A 16,646-nucleotide genomic window follows, 5' to 3' on the forward strand; every position below is an offset into this window, starting at 1 on the left:
ATATAATTTATTAATTAATTTCAAATAACTTATAAAAACTACAGATGTTTTAGGTGTATATAAAATACATTACCAAATGATTTATTATTCAAGCTATATAGCGAGACAGTCAAATAAAAACAGAAAACACTGACTCTCAATAAGAGAACCAAATTAATGATATAAAACAACAAAAATATAATATTCAATTATCAATAAATAAGAAAGCGAGGTGGCCATAATAAGAAAGCCAAAAATATAGAATTACAAAAATTTGCTTAAGGTACAGCTTTGATTAGTAAAGACCAGTTAATAATCCATCAATTACGTCACGCAATTCGAGCCATAAATAGTGCTCTCGCAAAGCTTATTTGTATTTGCACTTTTTGCAGACCAAAGTGAGATCTGGTTCTTCCAAAAGTAAAACTGAAGTGAACTGAAAAATGAACTGATTAAAAGAATGAGGGAGGAGAGGGCTTTTCCCTATGTAAATGAATATTTCCAAGGTCATTGTTTTGTAGGTCTATTTCGTTTTATCTGAAGTTACGTGGCTGAAGGGTCAAGAAACGGCACTTTTGGTATAGACCGTTATATATCTCGGAACACACCAAGTATGTACCGTGGTGAACGCCGCTGGTACAGCATCTTTGGTATAGACCGTTAAGTCTGATGCCACATCGTTATTACTTTACTTTGTCTCACGGCCAGGGATGGAACTGAAAAATTTCAGACAGCATTATTGGGGGGAGGGGGGAGGGGGCAATCTTGAATCTTATATTGTGTGGTGGGGGGGGAAACAAATTTTCGTTAGTCCTTAAAAAAAGTATAAAGAGTACTGCGGTTTTGTATTCAAGTCCTCCAAATAGCTTCGCTGCAAGTTAACGTAAGATCAGCAACAAAATGTCATGTTATGAAATCTGTGACAGTTACAGATTTGAGGGTAGAGATTGAACGAGAATACACACAGATGCCAAACGACATACTTCAGTTGGATATCATTAGATTGTTCTGTCCGCGGTGCCTGAACTATAGAGAACGTCATTTTGAAAACACGAACTGAAAGAACTATTGAATAATGTTTTTGAATTCTATCAGATTTTAAACAGGGAACATTTTTAATAAAAACGGTTTTCATAGTTACTGAAAGCGTGGGAGCATTTCGCAACACCATCAATTTAATATAAAAATTAACGAATGAATCAACCTCAATATAAGAATCCACTGGTAGGCCATAATGTGACAATGTTTTCTTATAATCCTCTCCGTCTCTCATCAATCGAACCACCGCTAATGAAATTTCATCAAACACTACTGGCTCCACCAGACAACTCAACAAGTTGGTTTGGAGTATATCATTCGGTAAGACAATGGGCCATTGAGTTACCCATTCGCGGATAATATGACTAGTTACTGTTCTTTGCAAAGATGAATTCGACCTGGAAAGAAAAAAACAATTTTAGTAACGGTGTCAAACGTGCACATACGAGGGGGGATAAGACAGGGGAAATTCTAAGAGCGACCAAAGACCCTCCGGAAATTTCAGAAAAAAAAATAATAAACTACTTGACTCATCAGACTCAGACACCATGCTTTAATTCTTTTGGAGGAGGAATCAAGACCCAAATCTTCATGAGGAGAGGACAGTCACCTTGGATTTATCTTAAGCAAAGTCAGCCGTAACCGTCAAACAGAATAGAGCCCGTACCTATATACATCTGCCAAGAACCCAAAAACGATGTCTTCTTAGTTTCCATCCATTCTTATACTCCTTGACAGTCAAAGGAGATGTCTCTTTCGGATAAACAAATCACGACTGTAAACACAAAACACACAACACTGATTTCAATCTCGCACTCGGGGTAACAAACCCAACGAAAAAAAAAGACATCGACAGCAACTAATAACCATACGTAGAATACAACTGCGTTTTTTTTGTTTTTTTTTTATAGAAATCAGGTCTATAACACTTTGAACATTTCTGACAACCTTGGGCCACCATTTAGGGTCCTGGTATTCAGAAACTGATGAGGAAATTATTACCATCTATTTTTAGCCTGTATTACAACCATGCTAACAAAGCCACCGAATGGCCAAGCGCTTCAAATGAGCCTGATAAGTCCTCCTATACAATCGTCTTGAAAAATCTGCCCGAGTCGCTTGATACCTCGAGTGCTAGGAAGTGATTCGTAGATTCGGTATGTGGGGATACTAGTGACATATCTGAATTACGGAAAGTCAAATCGGACTGGAAACTAGTGGTTCGTTCGAAAGACACACGTGAAACCATTGTTGAGTCAATCAAGACCAACCAGCCGCAGATTTCTTTTGCCATAAAGATCCCTAACTATATTGTTGCAGTGAAACAAGTCCCCTTTGACGTATCATCGGATGAGCTAACTGCACTGATCCCCAGAGCTACGAAGTATGAACAGCTTGGCAGTTCCCGTACGTTCAAGGTATTTTTCAGCTGTCGATCGGATTTGGATAAATTCGTAAGGACTCTGTAAAGATCTATTACGAAAATATGCCCACTGAAGAATTCTGTTTCTTACCCTGTCGTTGCTACCCGTGCTAAAACCAAGGTCACCTAGCTGCCGAGTGCACCAATAGCCCTCTCTGTTCCAGATGTGGCACGCCTGACCACGTCTCCAAAAAGAACAATGCAGAAAAGTGTACTCGTGGTATAATTTGCGTTTCGTGCAAGAAAGCGGGTCATACCTGCTATAGCGTGAAGTATCCGGAAAACCAGCAAAAGGCAACTCATTAACATGCTGAATAACGAAATCTCTAATATTTCACTACTCTCTTGGAACATAAACAGAAGTTTTTCCATTCTGTCTCTTGTGGTTGACCAGTTTGTAAATAAATATAATATGATATGCCTGCAAGAAAGTTTCATCACAGAAGCTGGCCTAAACCTACTAAATCTCTAGCCATCCTACTCTGTGTTATCTGTGCCTGCAAAACGTTCATCTTCGCGGGGCCGTCCGTATGGCGGTATTGCCACGTTGATTAGCAATCGTCTCGCGTGCAAAGTATACGATAACAGTAACAATTTTCTTGCAACTAGACAACCTCCTAGTTATAAATGTGTACCCTCCAACTGATTACCGTGACGACAAATCTGATAGTGCTTTTGCTATAAGTGCTGCCAAACTAGCCCGGTGCCTTAAAAAAGCCGAGCGCGAGTCCCTGGGGTGCATAATCGTGGGTGACTTTAGCTGTGATTTAGAAGTTGATATTAGTGCCCAAGACAGTCGTTGTTGCATTCTAATAGGGATACTTGAGAACCGCTTTACTATTCTCCGGAAAAACCAGGACTTTTCGTATATCCACCAATCTGGTTCTACGTCCAATCTAGACCATATTGTTAGCTCTAGTTCTTTGCCAGTACGTGAGGTTCTTGTACTTCCGAATAGTTTCGCTTCGGATCATTTCCTAGTTCAGTGTATTATCAGTAAGCCTACCTCGTTTTCCGCTGCGAATAATTCGTCGGCATTCACTCAGAGGTGGCATGAGGTTCCGGTTTGGCGTAAAATTGATAAAGAAAAGTTTCAAGATTCTTGTGATCTTGTTCTGTCAAAAATTCGTGTACCGTTTGACCTACTTATGAAATTCTCTCATCGTGATGAAAGAGATGCGCGGCTACGTCTTAATATTTATTACGCCAAACTGACCCATGTTCTTTTGTTTGCCGAATCTCAGGGAGTGCCCAAGTCTCGTGTCAAACAAGGAACTCAAGAAAAAGGATGGTCTTCTAACCCTTTGTTACAATTACCAGGCGACCGAGCTACCTTCTGGCCCGGGATATGGAAAGAATGTGGTAGACCACGCCCAGGAGTAGTCAAAGATATCAGAGTTGCATCCCAGCGTAGGTTTGGGAAGGAACTTGCTCGTCACCACGCGCAGTTGAAATATGAGCTTTCTGAAAATGTAATTAATAATCCTAATATGTTATGGAAAATGGTTGATAAGAAGAAGTCAGCGGGTCCCGAGTCAGATATCCCATCTTTAACATGGATAAAACATTACCTTGATGAGTTTTCAGCCCCAAAACCGGATCTTAACATATCTGTTCAAGAAAAGCTTTCATCCCTCCTCACATCAATTCCAGATACAGATTTTCTAGTTACCCAATCACAGGTGGCGTCCGCGATCCGAGGTTGAAAAAGAAGAAGTCGGCCGGCATTGACCGTGTATCTGCCCTTCATCTTAGCCATTGCAGCCCGACTTTCATGGGACACCTAACTCTTCTCTTTCAGATAATCTCCACCACTGGACTCGTACCATCGGCAATCAGTGCTGGGTCGCTTAGGCCGGTCCCGAAAAAAGGAAAAAGTACTTCGGAATGTACTTCGTTCAGACCGATCATAGTGGCACCAACGCTTTGCAAAGTCTTCAAACTTTTGGTCATTGATGAAATCCAGAAAACATGCTGGACTCCCCCTTCCCAGTTTGGGTTCCAGAAGGGTCTTGGTTGCGGCCACGCCATTTCTGCTTTGGCTTCAGTTTTGATTGACGCTGATGAATCGAAAGAGTCCATTGTTATAGGTCTACATGACGTCCGCCGTGCCTACGACTCACTTCTCCATGACCAACTCATTCTGGATATGGGAAAGAGGTGTACAGAAGGACATCCTACTACCCATTAAAGACATGTACGACCACCTAAAGGTTTAACTCCTACTTTCTAGCCATGGTCGAGCCCTCAATGAACGTACGCCAGACGTGATGCTGTCCTACCAAGGGAATCCTGCTGTCCCAGTAAAAACAAGTGCTCGACAAGGATCAGTCATATCTTTTTGTGTCTTTAACAACAGAAACCCCAGCCACACAGTCGCAGGTACAGAGATCACCTTCTCCACACTACAGTCAAATTACAGTCGCATTGGCCTTGAATTTAAGCCACAGAAGTCGGAGATTCTTCTGTTCAACTGGCACCAGGAAGAGGTCTCGTCTGTGAAGCTGGGAGAATTGTCTGTAGCCCCTGTCCCAAAAATTATTTACCTTGGTTTCCCAATTGGAAAGGATCTCAAAACTACCCGCTCCCTTCTTACTGATCATCTCCGTAAACGCCTGGCTTTTGCTTACAGCAGAGTAGTTTCATCTAAAATAAGTTTCAACCGTTTAATTCTGGCTCGACTTTATAACGCAGTATCCCGTCCCCATTTCCTGTATCCAAGCCCATTTTGGAAAATTTTTCGTGAGCCAGAGAAAAGAAAGCTCAGATCTGCATTTTTTAAGTATGCTAAGTTCTTGTTGTGGCTCCCGCCGTGGACAAGAAATTCACACCTTGTTAAAAAATTTTAAATTGCGGACCCGACGGCAGCTATATTTGAACAAATTAAACGGTACAACGAGAAAGTTTCTTCCCACCCTTGGTACTGTTTGCTAAGGCAGTGAATCGCTGTCCATTTAAATTTGTTCGCCATAGTGCCTCGTCCTTTCTTTTTTCTTTCGTTTATACTCCGTCTGTGTTTTCCTTTTGTTGTAGACGGGTTATAAATAAATAAAGACCATTAAAAATGGGGAAAGCCTTTCCTGCCTCAAATTTAAGAAGTGCGAGTTTATAATTTTATCGTCGGTTGCTTATTTAATTAAGTCAGCTGTAATTGCGTTAACATTATAATTGTTGCAATTTTAAATTGAATGATGATTTATTCTCTTTTCGTAAGAGTCCAATTTATGTGACTCTGGTTATTCTCAATCTTGGTCTCAATTTTTCTCTGATAATAAATTGCGTATATTACTAATAAGTTAATTGTTTATTAATTGTCCATTCTTTTAAGCATATTGTCTTAAGTAATGAAGTAAAAAAATCCGTGATGGAATGATTTCCTTGTTTCTGATACTGTATGCATTTCGGAGTAAATGAGAGTGATCTGAATTCAAGACCAGCGGAAGAAAATGTCGTTTAATTGTTTTACCGTCTCTTGTCATATTTAGACTAGTTGATATGATTACCTACTGTATATTTTTAATTAACTGATGGTTGGTTTAATTTTTTACCAATTGCGGCTTGATGCAACGATGCTCATATTGCTTAAGTTTGTTCAGTACTTAAAAAAAAAAAAATATGTTACGTAACTGCACTGCAGTGTATAATTGAGTTTTTATTTCTCGTCTTTGTAATTTGTTCGATGCGTTTTTTTTTTTTTTTTGTGTTTTTGTGTCTTTTGTACCTTTTTTACGGGTAATAAATAAATAATAATAATGATAATAGTAATAATGTAAACCGTTACATGATCGAAGCTCGTTTTAATTTTATCGTTGCAACGATACTCATATTGCTTATATTTGTTCAGTAATTGGGAGTTAAAAAAAAAAAATATGTTACGTACCTACAGTGCAGTGTATAATTGAGTTTTTGTTTCTCGTCTTTTAATTTGTTCGTTGTGTTTTTTTTTTTTTTTCTTTTTTGTTTGTGTTTTTTTTTCCTTTTTTTTTGTTTTTTTTTTGTTTTTTTGTTTTTTTCTTTCTTTTTTTTGTTTGTTTTTTTTTCTTTTTTGTTTGTGCTTTTTTCTTTTTTTCTTTTTTCTTCGTTTTTTTCTTTTTTCTTTTTCTTTGTTTTTTTCTTTTTTTTTCTTTTTTTGTTTTTTTTTCTTTTTCGTTTGTTTTTTTTTGTTTTTTTTTCTTTTGTTTGTGTTTTTTTCTTTTTCTTTTTGTTTTTTTCTTTTTTTTTCTTTTTTGTTTTTGTTTTTTTATTTTTTGTTTGTTTTTTTGCTTTTTTTTTCTTCTTTGTTTGTGTTTTTTTCTTTTTTTTTCCTTTTTTTTTGTTTTTTTCTTTTTTTATTTTTTTTTTTTGTTTGTTTGTGTTTTTTCTTTTTTTTCTTTTTTGTTTGTGTTTTTTTATTTTTTTCTTTTTTGTTTGTGTTTTTTCTTTTTTTTCTTTTTTGTTTGTGATTTTTTTATTTTTTGTTTGTTTTTTTCTTTTTTTCCTTTTTTGTTTGTGTTTTTTTCTTTTTAGTGATACTCCGTCTTTTGTACCTTTTTTTGACGGATAATAAATCAATAATAATAATAATAATAATAAAAAAAACTTCATGCATGGAGATTTAATTCTAGCGGTACCAAAAGAGCTCCTTAGCAGCAATACTCCTGCCTAAATTGTCATGTTTCTAGCTTGTTAGTTTACCTTATTTTTTACTGCAAAGGAAAAAGGGCACACCCTCATGGTTGATTTTACGTATACAGACAAATTAGAGAAAATGAGGGCTTACGGCCCTTACACGCTCGTTATCATAAATTCACATTTCCGATTCTTTTTTTTTCTAGTGTACGTTTCCCCAATTTTTAAAGCTTATATCCATTTTCAAGTTTCCAAAATGTCGCAAGGTTGGGTAACAGGCTTACTATCTGTAAAAAAGACCCAGCAACTGAGACGTCAATTCGTCACCCCATGTGCCATATCCAGAGGATCTTCATCCTTCATCCAATCCGCATACTATAGTAAACAGATCGGGCCCTCGGCTGTGGAAGACTGATTATCATGCGTCACGTTTTCCATATTTGTTTCATTTATTTTCTTTCAGTTTTTATTTTGGGGGGGGGGGGAATTTTTTAGCCCGTATTTTTCTCACGGTTCCAAACTTAAACTGCATAAATTTCGTTTTAGGCATGGAGATTATTCATGCACTTAAGTCTTGCTTCAAGGCCTAGGTGACTCTGCCTTAAGGGTAAGCTCAATTCAATTATTCAAGATTTACCTATATATTAACAAGACATACCTCAAATAATTAAGAAGGAAATGGATATACGAATCAATAGGTTCAGTCATAGATACGTTTGCATCAGGGTGGGACTGTACTATATATCCAGAGAGGTTCCCAATCATCTTAGCACCCACTAATCTTGCTCTCATTACTCCATTTGAATATGCCGTCCAGGACTCGTAGTGACTTTCATTACCTGCCATGAAATATCGGGTTGATTCTTCAATACCAGATCTACTTTCCTGAAATAACAAGAGAATTCAGATTGAAACCTTTAGTGGCACAGTGGGATTGATTTCTTCTTGGTAATGCGGGACCCACAGTTCGACCTCACCTGCCACAGGGCCAGCAAAATCACGGAGATTATGCATTAGCGCCCTTAAATAACAAAACAGAAGTAGAGGAAGAAACCATACACTAGAAATTGGTCCTTTACTGTGCTGCACTCTAGAACATAAAAGACAAACACCCATAATAACATAAAGACAACACCCCGAAGGCAAATAACTTGTGCCTCCGTTTTGGTAAGTTGGCACTTTTGAACCCCCGTACTGCGAACCTTTTCCCTGAATACCATGTACCTGATAGAAATCGTCCTCCACAAACTGTGTCCCAGCCTATCCCCACCTTATCTCCCATTCTTTGTACTACCTTGCAGTATAAGAAATCTTTTATCCCTTTTATTACTGACATAATAAACAGTTGTTAATTTGTACATAAATTTTATCTTATCTCTTGCATGATAAAAGAAACAGCTCTTTTTTCTTTTTACTCTTTTTTTCCCCTATCCCATTTTCATGTTGTTTTTTAAACATTTGTTAACGTATATATTATTTATTTTTTCAGTTTTATCAGTTTTTATCTTTTTAAATAGTTGACATTTTGCTGTTTTTATAAGTTGCCATTTTATAAGTGACAAAGGAATCATATAGCATTCCGATATTTATTTATTTTTTTATTTTTTGCATTGTTTGCCAATTTTTTAGTTGTTGTACTTTTGTTATGATTTTTTATTTATTTGTTTTTATGGACTTCGAAATTCAAATTCGGCCCTTCGGGGCTTGTGATAGTAATTTCTCGAAATAAATATCTATCTATCTACCCATTTCTGGGCCATTAAGCTTTCCACCTAGGACAAAAATTGACCTTGTCCTAAGCGAAAACTGATACCTTATATAGGAATATCTTACATGTAGGGGTGGGGAGCAGAAGAAAAAAAAAGAAGGTGTTTACAGGAATACAAATAAGATCTAACACGTTATATGTGCTACTCCTTATTAAGCAGCAAAATTTCACATATTTTTTTTAGATAGGAGCTTGAAACCTTGAAAAGGGTTCTGATATCCTGAAATTTTATGTGAGTATTTTGGTCCTTTTTCGAAGATTAGGAAAATTTTCTCAGTCTTATACTTTTTGGTGGGTAACTTAAAATTTAATGAATCTCACAGTTTTAGAATCAAACAGTTAGTAAGGAGCGATGGTAAATCAATGGTAACCAAAACTCTAGAAAACGGGATTTTGATACCAGAATACATCATGCTGATTTCAAATATATAAGTTTCATCAAGTTTAATCCTACCCAACAAAAGTTACGAGCCTGAGAAAATTTGGCTGATTTTCGAAAAAAGGAAGAAAGACTCCCTAAAAGTTATATAGCCTTAATGAAAATCACACTATCATATTCAGCGTATCAGAGAACCCTACTGTAGAGGTTTCAAGCTCCTATCTACAAAAATGTGGAATTTTGCATTTTTTGCCAGAAGAAAGATCACGGATGCGTGTTTATTTGTTTTTTTTGTTTGTTTTTTTTTCCCAGGGGTGATCGTATCGACCCAGTGGTCCTAGAATATCGTGGGTGGGCTCATTGGAACGGAAATTAAAAGTTCTAGTGCCTTTTTAAGTGACCAAAAAAATGGAGGGCAACTAGGCCCCCTCCAACGCACATTTTTTTCCCAAAGTCCCCCGATCAAAATTTTTATGTGGGAGGATCTTTCCATGAAGGAAGTTTCATGGGGGAAGGGACATCGCTATAAAGGGGGCGCCAGATTTACCAGCATTCTTTAAAAAAAAAGAACAGAAATTAAATAAAAAAAATAAGTTTTTCAACTATATACAAGGAACAACTTCAAAACCTAAAACAAACAGAAAATTTTGCTCAGATCATTTGGTTAATTCCTCAGCTAATACTTCGCTCATTAAGCCAACGCTTTTTTATTGATTTAATAAGGATTATTTATTCTCAATAACAGACTGGGTCAGTAAGGGGTGAATTATTAAAAATTTGAACACACTTCGAAATTTCTCCTGACGAGCAAGGTAGGGGGCGAACTCCCTAATATACATATTAAGAATATATGAATATAGAAGTTTGTTACGTAAGTTAATTCGTAAGTTACGTATATTTATTGCTAATAAAAACGTTGGTAAATAAAATTAAAGAAGTTTCGAGAAAGCCATTTAACCAAATAAAAGTAAAATTAATATGAAATTTTTGTTTTAATTATTCATGTACGGTAAGCTAAAATCAAAACCTGCATTAATTTAAAAACATTCAAAAATTAAATAAAAAAACAAGTTTTTTTAACTGAAAGTAAGGAACGACGTTAAAACTGAAAACGAACAGAAAGTATTCTGTGTATGAAAGGGGCTGTCCCCTCCTCTACGCCTCGCTCTTTAAGTTAAAGTTTTACTTTCTAACAACTCTATTTTTTTTAAACAATTAAAAAAGTTTGCGGAAAGAGCGAGGCGGTGAGGCGGGGACAGCCCCTTTCATATACGGAATAATTTCTGTATAGTATTGGTTTTGGCTGATTGGAAAGCCATTTATCACAAGAAAAGTAAAATTAATATGCAAATTTTGTTTTACTTATTCAATGACGGTGAGCCAAAATAAAAGCTGCATTAACTAAAAAACGATCAGAAATTAAATAAAAAAAAACAAGTTTTTTCAACTGAAAGTAGCGTAGTTTTTTTACGCTAAAGTTTTTTATTGTTTTAAAAAATAAAGTTTCAAGACAGAGTCAAACTTTAGCGTAAAGAGCGAGGCGTTGAGGAGGGGACAGCCCCTTTCATATACGGAATAATTTCTGTTCGTTTTAAGTTTTAATGTCGCTTCTTACTTTCAGTTAAAAAAAAACTTGTTTTTTTTATTTAATCACCATAAAAAGCGGATTTTTTTATGTATATACTTAGTTAGTAATTTCTTCTTTTTGGAGATTCTGAGCACGAGTCGATAACAAACTGTTTGATAAATAAATAAATAAAATATAGCGAAATTTAGTCAGGCATCCTAAGGAACGATTGAATTTTTTTCCATGACTTAGAAATGAGTCTCGTTTGATTTTAAATTGGAAGTTATAGTGCCCTTTTTAAGAGTCAAAAGTCATTTGAGAGAAAACTCCCCCCTCACGCCCATCATTTCCCATAACAAAAATCCAAACAAAGCTTTGAGACATCAATTTTCTCAGTATTGTTGAAAGGTTCAGTAATTACGCGTATAAATAATTGCAGTAGTAGTGGTAGCAGTATGCAAATAGCACCTTTTTTTCAACATCCTCGTCAACACACAATGAAATCTTCATCTTGATACGCTCAACCGGCCCCGAAGCATTTCTGATACGTCTTCTAGACAACCTGCATGGGCATAGTGTGTTTTGATTTATTTCAATACAGTTACAATATTGCCCAAAATTTTCTCATTAATAACCTTATGTTTATTAGTTGTAGTAGTAGCACCAGTAAATATAGTAGTAGCAGCAATAGTAATAGCAGCAGTCGTTGTTCGAGTAGACGCATTAATATTATGATGCGAATTTTGTCTTTTGGTTCGTTCAGCATCCCCCACAACAGGCATTGTAAAGTTTAATTTTACACACGAAACTGTTCCTAAGATAAATGCTGATATGCCCTTTTGACACCCTGCATACGGATGGCAGGTTGTCATCCGTACAACAGAGATATTCTCTGAAAATTTCACCTTCATACCTTCATAGGTTGTGCATTTTGAGCTAGCCAGAAGACACTGGGTGTATTCATTTAATGCTGCTTCTACGATTACTGTAACTAACGACACTAATGGCATTAATTTGAAACTTTTTAGAGAACGTTTAGGAGAAGTTTCAATTAAACGAAAAACCCAAATGCATACAGGTATTAAAAAGGCATATAAGTACTATAGGGCAAAAAGACATAGGCAGCGATGTTCTATCACAGCTAGTAGTATCATTGATACTTTAAAGGAGCTAATTTGATTGAAAATTAAAAGTTCTAGTGCCCTCTTAAGAGTCAACAGTGATTAGAGGGCAATCAGCCCTCCTCTTTAGCTCATAATTTTCCAGACACTTTCAATCAATATTTTATGACAGCCATTTTGTTCAGCATAGCTGAATGGTCTAGTATCTATATCATTATGGCTATCGGGTAAGTCAACCCTCCACAGTTATGTAATTTGCCCATTATTCTTAAAAATTAAATGCTGCTTTAAAGTTAAATCTAAAAAAAAACAGTGTTTGTATTCTGGTTACCAATAAGACATCTCAGCAATATATAAAGAACGACTGAGGGTAGTAAGTTCAAATTTTCGGGGCTACTTCTATTACTACTTCTTCTCTTAAAATTTTACTAAATCAAAAAAGTGTAAGTGTCCAGGCTGTGAAAGATCAGACATATAATTTCTTGTGTCTAGTATTAAATTTGATCCATCTGGTCAAATAGAGGGTGTATATGACAAAATTAATCACTGCTCTTTGTGACTCTTCTCTCAAAAGAGTTTACGTTGCTAAAAATTGCTGAAAAAGTTTCTTCAGCATATGAATAGCAGGCCACACTATAAATTCTTAAAGGAAAACTGGAAAGATTCAAACTATTATTTTCCTTTTGCCTGAAAGAGACTATGTCAATATAAAAGAACAGAAATTAATAAAAGAAACTTTTTCCACAAAATAAGTTTTTCAAAAAAATTTAAAGAACTCCATTAAACCAAAAATGAACAAAAACAGAATCAAATAATCTACCAAGCATACTACTACCACAAATCAGTATCAATAAATAAACGGAACCCCAAACAAACAAAAATTAAAATAAAATTTTTTTTCAGTAAATTCATTTGAATTTTTTTCAGTAAAGTACAAATTATATTCTAGCTTTTAGAAACACTTGGAGCTTTGAACCCTACTCATATTAATTTCTGCTCGTTTTGAGTTTGACTCTGTTATTTATTTTAATTTCTGTTCGTTTTGGGGTTCATTGCTTTATTTATACTGATTTGTGGTAGTTGTATGCTTGGTAGATTATTTGATTCTGTTTTTGTTCATTTTTGGTTTTATGGAGTTCTTTACCTTTTTTTGAAAAAACTTATTTGGTGGAAAATTTTTTTCGAATTAATACAAAATAAAACAAACTACATATTGTTTAAAAATCTTATTCTTTCCAAAGCAAAAACGGAAGCGAGTCTCTTTGACCTTCTTGGATCCGGTTCGTTAGTATTGAATGGGCTAACACTTGGACAGAGGCTAATCGCATTGGGTGAACTGAACTTTACTCTATCTGATTTTAATAAATTATCGTAAATAGAGTTCAAACCAAATTCACCCGTGTCTCTATTTACAGCCATATTCTTGAATAAAATTTTCTTAATTTCAAGAGTTTCTCGAAAATTTTGCTTTAAGCCCCGGTCCCTAGAAATCAAAGAGACATTATCGAACAAAATAAAATGGTCTGGAAAATTAAAAATATATTCCGAAAGGGCTGAAGTGAAATATCTAGGCTTAGAATTTTGCTTTAAAGCCGATGAAATAGAGTATTTATGCTGTAGTAATCTCATTTCCAAACTCTGGTTAGTACGTCTCACATATGAGCTTCCGGAAGTACATGGGATCCGATAGACCCTACTTTGTTGCCCCAATGAAGTTAGATCCTTCCCAGAATTTAGAAAACTACCCAGAGTATTACTACTCTTTAAAGCTACCTTTAGACCATTACTATGTAAATTTTTTTTTAAAGTTTTTCACTTAGCCCGGGTACATATGGCAAGGAGCAAAAAACCTTCTCCTGAGTTGTCTCCAAGACTTCCTTAGAAATCTCTAGAAACTTTTCTTTTTTTTTTTAAAGGTCTCTGGATATTCTGGATACATGCTACTTGTTAGTATTTTTCTTAGAAAAGACATATCCTCCTCAAAAAATTTCGGAGAGCAAATACTAAAGATCCGGTCAGTTAAAGAAATGACCAAACCAATTTTTACTTAGCGAGCGTGACCGAAACTAAACGACAAACATCTATTGTTATTTGTCGGTTTTCTGTAAATTTTAAAATACAGATTATTTTCATTTTTTAAAAGAACATCAAGAAAAGGAAGTTTCTCATCCTCTTCTAACTCAGCAATAAATTTTAAATCATCCCCCAAACAAGTAAGATATTCGAAAAATCTTTTTAATTCCTCCTCCCCATAATTCCATGCTGAAATTATGTCATTCATATACCGGCCCCAAAAATTGGTGTTTAAAAAAAATATGAATCTAACGCAACTGTATCAGTTTTTTCTACGAAAATATTAGCTAATAATGGAGATAAATGGGCCCCCATCGTTAAACCATTTACTTGTTCAAAAAATTTCCTTATGAATTGAATTAAATTTGAGAACTTATTCCACAGCCTTATTGAATACATAATTACAGAAACTTGCAAATCTGTTTTACCACTAATCAAGCCAAATTTGTTAATAGCTTTCTTTCTAGAAGAGTTTTGGCTGCTTCTACATCAATATTTGTGTACATTGATACAATGTCGAAGCTTGAAAGCAAAGAAATTGCTACTTCTTTTAGTTTTTCAACCAAATTCGAAGAGTTCTCAATGTAAGAAATTTGTGTAAACAAAGCTGGTTTACAGATTGACACTAACCACTTACTCAAAACGCTTGTCGGTGACCTTGTACTTGACAAAATTGGTCGTAATGGTAGGTTCGACTGCTGGATTTTTGGAAGTCCATATAATTTAGGGCACAAGGAACTGTGTGACAGGCATTTGTAATAAAGTTGAGGGGTAAAAAGTTGAGAATACTTAACCGTGATAAAGTTACAGGAAAGGATATAGAAAAGAAGGAAAAAGTTAGTGATACTTTGGAAGTAAAGATAGATTTATTTTGCAAGGAAGAATTAGGGACAGTGCTAAAAGAATTAAGAAATAATATTACGGTCCCAGTTGCTGGTAGAGGGGTAAATGAGTTTTCTTTTACTATGGTGGTTGTGAATTTAGAGATAAATTACTGAAGATTATTAATATGATTTTTGAAAAATGGGAAGTACCAAGCAATTTTAAGAAAATTCTAATTAAACCCTCCATATGAAAGATGATAAGAGTGAGTGTAGTAATTAAAGAGGCATGAGCCTGGTTCCTGTAGGAAGAAAATTATTCAATATGAAGATACTTTTTTAGAGTTAGAGATGCTGTAGGTAAAGTTTTAAAAGAAGAGCAGTGCGGTTTCAGAAAGGTGAGAGGACCAATTTTGTATTCTTAGATTAATAATTGAGAAGTGCCTCAGTCATCCGAACCCTTTAGTCATTAGCTTTGTAGATTATGAGCAAGCGTTTGATTCAGTCGATAGCAGAACTTTAGCGAAGGTCCTATCCTTGTATTATCGTATACCAGAGAAATGCACAAAAAAGATTAGTGCGTACAATAATAAAATTGCCGTGGTTAAGGTAGGAAACAAGGTTTGTAGCTGCTTTCATATTGAACAGGAGTCAAACCAACAGATTAATTTTCCCCTATTTCAAAATTCAGGCAAATTTTCTCAAGGTCGTAACTTTTGATCGGTAACACTAAACATGATGAATCTTATATATTTGGGATCAGCATAATAAGCTGATTCTTTTGATGTATTATTTGAAAAAAACTACGTTTTCTAAAGAGTTAAAGAGGCTGAGTTACAAGGTCGAACCTTAAAACGTACAGGGATTAGGAGGCACAGTTGGGGGCTACCGCCCCCAAACCCCCGCTTTCGCAGCCTTTAAATATAAAAAAATTCTTTAAACTGAAAGTAAGGAGCGACATTAAATCTTAAAAAGAACAGAAATTATTCCGTATATGAAAGCGGCTGTGCCTTCCTCAACGCCTCGCTCTTTACGCTAAAGTTTGACTTTCTCACAACTCTTTTTTTAAACAATAAAAACTTTAGCGTAAAGAGCGAGGCGTTGAGGAGGGCACAGCCTCTTTCATATACGGAATAATTTCTGTTCGTTTTAAGTTTTAATGTCGCTCCTTACTTTCAGTTTAAAGAATTTTTTTTATATTTAAAGGCTGCGAAAGCGGGGGGTTTGGGGGCGGTAGCCCCCCAACTGTGCCTCCTAATCCCTGTACGTTTTAAGGTTCGACCTTGTAACTCAGCCTCTTTAGAAAACGTAGTTTTTTTCAAATAATTTCTGCACGTTTTTGTACAGTTTATTACTTATTATTGCTTGACTAACTGTTAGCTGATCGTGTCAGGAGTTAAAGTGAGGGCTGCCGCCCCAAACCCCCCGCTCTTGAACATTCTTGTGTTAAGGCTTTTAATTCTTGAATACTCAAATCACGTCGTACAGGGTGCCTCCTAATCCCTGTACGTTTTAAGGTTCAAGCTTGTGACTCAGCCTCTTTAACAGCCCCCCAACTGTGCCTCCTAATCCCTGTACGTTTTAAGGTTCGACCTTGTAACTCAGCCTCTTTAACTCTTTAGAAAACGTAGTTTTTTTCAAATAATACACATAAACCGGTTAGACATGCTTTGTTATGAAAATTGACGCGCAGATATTTTCATAACAAAGCATGTCTAACCTGTTAATGTGTATTATTTTAAAAAAACCAAGGTTTATCTTAAATGGAAATTCGGGGGATAATTTTTTAGGTCTGAAAATATCAAAAGGCCCTAACAGGTCGAATTCTGCTTTGAATGAGTCCTCATTCACCCGGATCTGTTGCCAACT

At 35.6% G+C, this 16,646-nt stretch overlaps 1 protein-coding gene across 1 annotated transcript in view; it reads right to left on the bottom strand.

Moving 5' to 3' along the window:
• The window catches only part of Hel89B (histone acetyltransferase 1), a 246,885-nt gene that overhangs the window by 94,953 nt on the left and 135,286 nt on the right, over nucleotides 1-16,646 (bottom strand). Inside the window, exons 13-14 of the mRNA XM_089086437.1 lie at nucleotides 7,707-7,933; nucleotides 1,184-1,415 (exon numbers count right to left, since the gene is read on the bottom strand). Of these exons, the coding sequence (XP_088942563.1) occupies nucleotides 1,184-1,415; nucleotides 7,707-7,933 (459 nt within the window). The remainder of the gene's footprint in view (nucleotides 1-1,183; nucleotides 1,416-7,706; nucleotides 7,934-16,646) is intronic.

The sequence above is a fragment of the Artemia sp. Qi Xiang Cuo genome, chromosome 3 (assembly GCF_049724085.1).
Source record: "Artemia sp. Qi Xiang Cuo chromosome 3, ASM4972408v1, whole genome shotgun sequence".
Lineage (NCBI taxonomy): Eukaryota > Metazoa > Arthropoda > Branchiopoda > Anostraca > Artemiidae > Artemia > Artemia sp. Qi Xiang Cuo.